General features: G+C 39.7%; 2 protein-coding genes across 2 annotated transcripts in view; both read right to left on the bottom strand.

The window, feature by feature from the left end:
* LOC119574378 overlaps nucleotides 1-7,500 on the bottom strand; it is a 48,440-nt gene that overhangs the window by 6,671 nt on the left and 34,269 nt on the right. The gene's annotated exons all lie outside the window — the stretch shown is intronic.
* LOC119573941 (tigger transposable element-derived protein 4-like) lies at nucleotides 2,024-2,602 on the bottom strand. The gene has a single exon (XM_037921040.1). The coding sequence runs from the start codon at nucleotides 2,600-2,602 to the stop codon at nucleotides 2,024-2,026; it is 579 nt and encodes a 192-aa protein (XP_037776968.1).

Here is a 7,500-nt window from a genome sequence, read left to right as displayed (position 1 = left end):
CATTCTTTCGTAGCAAATGATGACTTATCAACCTTATCGTAAAAAGAGAATAAAGTTCCCCAAAGGCGAAGTGAACATATGAAGTCAATCATTTGTAACCGAATTCGCTAGCAACCCTTTCCCGCGAAATGAGAGGCAGTTCTATGTAGAGAATGATATAAATGAGAATAAATATCTTCTCAACGCAAGACATGTATTTCTCGCATTTTGAATATGCCTTCATCAAAAATACATGCTTTTCTGATAGAGACATAATCATAAAGCTTTAATTGTTGCAATGGACACTTATCAGGCAATCGAATGTCTCATACGTAGAAAATTTGTCAGAAACAAATTTCTGAACTTATTAGTAAACTATTATAAGGGATAGGTCAAATAAATGTTATATTAGGAAGAGAAAGCCTTTGCTAAAATTACGTTATATAAAATTGAGCATTAGAACTTGATAGTACAGTTCTGCGAGTTCGTCGAATAATATCACAGAACCGACCATGCTATATGCCTCTGGCAAAATTAATCTAATCCACATGCTTAAATTATATCCCAAAATAATTTTAACATTCGCGAATTAAGGCATACACATAGCCATGTCCTAGTATAGATATTAGGAAATATTGATCTGAAAAAAAAAAAACGTGTCCTCCACGTGTCCTCACCGCGTGGGAGACTTTCAATAGGCATAAGGAAAAAAGTACTTCAGTGGTATTCGATAGTCAATAATACAGATAATTAACATCCCCCTAAAAAGCCGAAAATCAAAATGAGTCTATCAAGAAGAAAATCTGTAAGATTATGGTTCATATTAATTATAATGTAGTTAGACAATATAGACACATTCTTTTTTGTAGCCTTATTGTTGATTTCTTTTAAACAGTAGACAAAATCTTTCCAAATCCCTTCTTGTCACCGGGGTAGAATACGTAACCAGTAAATGAGCTACACAGTAAGTTTCATCTTATTTACGTATGTCACATTCACAAGATGGGTGAACTAAGTATTTCCATTTTTTTCCATTTTTTGCATTTGTAACCGGTACAGCAAAATTATTTCAATTTACAAAACACACACACACACACACACACATATATGTACATATACATATATATATATATATATATATATATATATATATATATATATATATATAAATATATATATATGTATATAATATATATATATATATATATATATATAATATATAGTTATATATATATATATATATATGTATATATATATATATATATATATATATATATATATATATATATATATATATATATATATATATATACATATATGTATATTACAGTGGAACTTCCCATAATACGCACCTCAAGGGACCCAGCCAAAAGTGCCAATTTCGAGAAGTTGCCAAGTCTGGGAAGTTGGGGTTCAACGCAGGAAGAAGGAAGAAGGGCGACAGAAAGCCATAGTTATACAGTATAATACATTTATTAACACCAGATATCTTTATGTATGGTCAAAATATAAAAAGAAACAATCAGCATTATGAAATTGACCACGAAAATGTATGAAAAGGCATTTCAAAGACACAATTTTAAAACACTTACAAGAGCATTAGTGATAACTTGACACCAGTCAAAATGCTATGACTGTTCATCTGTGTGGTCATCTGCACGTAGTCAGACATATTCTCGCGCAATAAAAAGTCCCGAAGCTTTTCGGTCATTTCAGTTGCTTGTCGGATCGTTGTGTCCGGACGTGCTTCGTTTTCCTCGCCTTCGTCATAGCTGTCGTCATTTTCATCAGTATGTCGCGCGCAATGATCATCGTCTTCCGTTGACGCGACGTCGCTCGTGGCCAAATCGTTGTCGCACTCCACGTATTCAGTCGCTGTGTCGTCTCCTGACCCGGTTGCGTGTTGAAATCGACGAACGAGATCTGCCAATGGCATGTCGTCTTCTGGATCCTCTGACTCTTCTGTGACCTCATCCATGAAACCAGTCCGCCCAAAACATGCCGTGACAGTTTGCTGACGCACGTGCTTGACTGCCTCTGCGGTTCATAGGCACGCATCAAGAACGGACACGTTCGTTTTCTGTCCACCGTTTTCGACGTCCTTGATGACTTTACGCAGTAGCATTTGACGATAATGCGTTTTCATTGTTTTGATGATCTCCTGATTCATCGGCTGCAGGTGAGAAGTGTTCGGCGGGAAGAACACCAGTTTGACGTAGCTAAGTTCCAAAGGGGGGTAGCATGTGGCGTTATCCAAAAACAGAATGACGTTCCGTTTCTGACGTCTCATCTTTTCGTTGAATTTCTCCAACCATTCTTTGAACAGCGCCGCTGTCATCCACGCTCGTTTGTTGCTTTTCCATATGATGGGTAGTACCTTTGTGTTGATCCATTTGAAGCAGTGGGGCTTTTCACACCTTCCGATGATCAAAGGCTTTTCGAATTCGCCTTTCATGTTCACGCAAAGCATGGCGGTCAAGCGTTCCTCTGATCGTTTGCCACCCTGACAATCCGTACCACGGACGTCTAGGAGAGCCCGGTATAAAAGACCACTTTCATCAAGGTTGAAGATGTCCTTCTGATCGTAGGGCCGACAAATTTCTGGCAATCTTTCTTTCCACATTTCTAGTGTCTGAATTTACGGCGGCTCCTTCACCACTTATGACGGCGCAGTTAATGTTGTGACGGGTTTTAAACTTATCTAACCAGCCTGTTGAACCCTTGAACTCATGCATTCCTTGCGAGGCGGCGTACTCGAGTGCCTTTTATTTGATCATTGGTCCTGAAATTGGCACATTCGCTGCTTGCATCCGACAGAGCCATTCCTACACGAATTCATTGAATGCCTCAAAACGACAACTGTTTGACCTTTTCTTATACGCCGGCTCATTTTCTTCATACGCTTGCATCAATTCTGCTTTGCGCTTCAGAATGTTCTGTACTGTACTAGGTGCAACGCCGTACTTTTCTGCGAGCTTTCCTTGCGTTTGTCCATCGCTGTCCTTTATCAATGCAATCTTCTCTGCCAGGGTGAGCTGCGTGAACGGTTTCCGAGACATGTTGCCAAGTGACTAAACATCAAATTGAGTGGAACTGTCATTAAGCCACGCCTCCATTGTTAATTGGGCCAAGCACCGAGCCTTTCCCCAATGCCAAGCCGGGAAGCTGATTGGCTAATTGGGACAACCGTTTAGCCACCAATTGCCAAAAACGGTAAGTACCGAGTCCAGGAAATTCTTTAATAAGAAATTACATTAGCTTCGGTCGGGACCGCAGAAAATCAGCCTATTAGGGGAAGTTACCAAGTCCGGGAAGTACCTATTATTGGAAGTTCCACTTTATATATATATATTATATATATTAATATATATATTATATTATATATATATTATATATATATATATATATATATATATATATATATTATATTATATATATATATATATATATATTATATATATATATATATAATATATATATATATATATATATATATATATATATATATATATATATTTTATATATATATATATATATATATATATATATATATTTTTATATATATGCTCACACACACACACACACACACACACACACACACACACACACACACACACACTCACACTCACACTCACACTCACACTCACACTCACACACACACATACACATATATATAATATATATATATATATATATATATATATATATATATATATATATATTACATATATGTATAAACCTGTATAACATATATATATATATATTTCTTATATATATAAACCTGTATAATATATATATATATATATATATATATTTTTTTTTTTTTTTTTTTTTTTTTTTTTTTTTTTTTTTTTTTCTTTTCTTTCTTTCTTTTTCTTTTTCTTTCTTTCTCTTTAGCGGTAGGTTCATGTTTGAGCCGCCGTGGTCACAGCATGATACTTAATTGTAGTTTTCATGTTGTGATGCTCTTGGAGTGATTACGTGGTAGGGTCCCCAGTTCCTTTCCACGGAGAGTGCCGGTGTTACCTTTTGGTATTATATATATATATATATATATATATATATATATATATATATATATATATATATATATATATATATATATATATATATATATATATATATATATATATATATATATATATATATACATACACATAAACCAATGTGTGGGTGCTTCATGCTCAGGGTGATGTGAAGCAATGGTGGGGTAGCCTAGATAGTGTTAAGTGCTTGTATGCCTTCTCGCTTGCAGCTGCCACCGCTGGCTAGCTTAGTGCGAAAAAGGGAGCAGCTCTGCATAATCCTCCCCTGCCAATTCACAGCCTCTCCATCATCGAGACTTCTGCAGTGCCTCCTCGTGCCCACCCACAGTTTATCCTGGGGCCTTGTGGTCCTAGGCTAAACTGTGGGGAATCTTGGAGCAGCAAGAGTCCCCAGAGATACAGAGCCATGGCCTACCAGTGTGTGAACTCGCCCTGGCCCAGTACCAACTGGGCCCCAGCCACCCTGGGGTAAATGGGCGACTTGAGGGAGGTGGGCCTTGCCAGACCTCCTCCCCCAGATAACTCACTGGCAACCAGAATAAATGTATATGCTGGGGAGAGGGGTCCTGTCCCTCCCACTCAGCAAGCGGGGCGGGCTGTGGGTCCTGTTGGGGGAGCAAATGCTGGGGCACAGGATGGAAACAAGAGTTACTTGTCCTGCCTGCACCCTGGCAGGTGGTCTTAGGTAACCCCACAGGTGGACGTGTGCCCCACAGCTTGCCGACCCCCTTTATTTGGGGCAGTGTCAGCGAGGGTGGCAGAGGTGGCGTACACCCAGAGTGACTGCCCAAGGCTTAACCTTGGGCGAGCTATCCGGATAGGTGCTTGGAACATCCAGTCCTTGTCGCAGGACAACTGGTTACATCTGCTATTGTGGGAATTGGAGCAGTTGGGAGTTGAGGTGGCTGCCCTCTTGGTTGGGCTGTGGCGATGGTCATCACCTCCAGGGAGTAGCCATAGCCAGTCGACTTCATCCCTCAGTAACTGAAGTAACAATGGCTGATGAGCGTTTTATGGCACTGAGACTGAAGCATGCTCTTGACTTTATGTCTCTTATTGCTGTGTATGCTCCTACTGATGTTTGCAAACTCGATGTGAGAGAGGCATTCTACACCAATCTCACATCTGTGGTATACAATTACCCCCAGCGAGATATTTGCGTTGTTCTGGGCGACTGCATCTGGTATCTGGTTGTGATTGTGCTGGCTACGAGATGTCTGTTGGCCCCCATGGCTCAGGAGCTGATCCAAGCAGCGAGTACAGCCTCCTTCTCCAGGACTTTGTTAGGTCCCAGAGAATGAGGATTTCTGGCTCCTGGTATCAGTACTCCAACCCACACTGATGGATGTGTTATAGCAATATGGGTACTGTGGCCAAGGAGATTGACCACATTCTTGTTAGCACGTGATGTAGGATCCTTCAGAATTGCAGGATTTACTGGAGTGCCAAATTCTGTGACACTGACCATAGGATGGTAGTGGCTATCCTACAGGTCCACTTCAAAACTCCTCGTCCCTCCAGTGGCCACTCTAGAATGTTTCACTTGGATACACTGAGGGAGTGTGCCTGTGGGTTCACCACAGCAGTCTCTGATTGATTAACAAAACTTGAAAACCTGATGGATCCAGTTATTCTGCGGGAGTCCTTCAAGAGCGAAACACTCGAAACAGCGCAGGTGTATGCCCGAGGGAAAGGCAGAATTTCATCTCCCTGGAAACACTGGAGGCCACTAAAGCATGTCACATGGCTCTGCCGAGTGGCAATCAGGACTTGTATCGCTCTTTGGTGTGTGGGATGCAGTCACTGCTGATAAGGGACAAGGGACAGTTCATTAGGAATCTTGCTGAGGAGGTTGAAGACCATTTCTTGGTAAATGACCTTCACCTTGCCTACCAAATCCTGAAAAAGCTGAACTCTAAGCCCTCCTCGCAGATGACTGCAGTCTGCTCAGTGGATGCACAGATCATCTCAGATCATGTTAGGGTTCTTGAACGTTGGACTGAGTATTTTGAGCAGTTGTACCAGGTAGACCCTCCAACAGTCAGCTTGGATGCAAGTGGTATCACAGTACCTGTGCTGTACCCGATTACCAGCGAGGAACCTCCTACCCTAGCAGAAGTTAGGATGTTGATTTCCAGGCTGAAGTGTGGGAAAGTCAAGCATATGTGATATCCCTGCTGAACTGCTAATGGCTGAGGGTGAACCTGTGGCACAGGACTTGCATGCAGTCTTGACTGCCATCTGGCAGTCTGGTACCATTCCCCCTGACCTGTTGAGGGGCGTGGTCATCCCTCTCTAGAAGAGGAAAGGGAATCTTAGTGACTGTAGTAACTACTGTGGCATTACACTACTCAGCATCCCAGACAAAGTTTTTGCCCACATTCTTCTGAAACAGATCCAGGACCACCTAAGGCACCAGAGACTGGAGTAGTTTGGATTTACTCCTGGCAAGTCCACAACAGACCAAATTCTAGCGCTTCAAGTAATTGTGGAAAGCCGTCATGAGTTCGAGTGTACGTTGCTTGCAGCCTACATCGACCTCAAGAAGGCGTTTGACTTGGTGCATTGAGAATTGCTATGGAAGATTCTGAGACAGATTCCGACACAGATTATTGGCCTAATAGCAAGCCTATATACTTGTACTGAAAATGCTGTAAAGTGTGGTGGGGACCTGTCACACTTCTTCCTTGTCAATTCAGGGTTGAGGCAAGACTGTGTCCTTATACCAGTACTTTTCAACAGCTGCATGGACTGGATAATGGGCAGAGCTACTACCCAAAGTCAGTGTGGCAATATCAAGGTCTCAGACCTTGACTTTGCCAATGATGTTGCTATCCTATCTGAGTCCTTGGAGTCATTGGCGGCTCTTGATGCATTTAGCATTGAGGCGAAGCCCTTAGGCCTAGAGGTCTCCTAGACCAAGACCAAGATTCAGGACTTTGGGGGCCTGTTAGGGGAACCCGTTCAGTCGATCCATATATATATATATATGTGTGTGTGTGTGTCTGTGTGTGTGTGTGTGTGTGTATGTATGTATGTATGTATACATAGGTATGCATATGTATATGTGTATATATACGTATCTATATGTATCTACATACATACATATATACATAGACATATATATGTATATATATGTATATATATACATATATACATATATACATACATTATATATCTATACACACATTGATGTATACATATATGCCTATATATATATGTATATATATATATATATATATATATATATATATATATATATATATATATATATATATATATATATATATATATATATATATACATATACATATACACATACATACATACATGTATAGATATGCATAAATATGTGTAGATATACATATATATGTATACATGTACATATAAATATTTATATAGATATATATGTGTATATATACATATATATGTATATATGTACATATGTATATATATATATATATATATATATATA

The sequence above is a fragment of the Penaeus monodon genome, chromosome 6 (genome assembly GCF_015228065.2).
Source record: "Penaeus monodon isolate SGIC_2016 chromosome 6, NSTDA_Pmon_1, whole genome shotgun sequence".
NCBI classification, from domain to species: Eukaryota; Metazoa; Arthropoda; class Malacostraca; order Decapoda; family Penaeidae; genus Penaeus; species Penaeus monodon.
Note: the sequence above shows the minus strand (reverse complement) of the source record. Positions and strands in the feature narration are given on the sequence as shown.

Bases quoted from the DNA above. Each gene is read 5' to 3' on its own strand.
- LOC119573941 (XM_037921040.1), bottom strand. From the start codon at position 2,602: ATGTGGAAAGAAAGATTGCCAGAAATTTGTCGGCCCTACGATCAGAAG.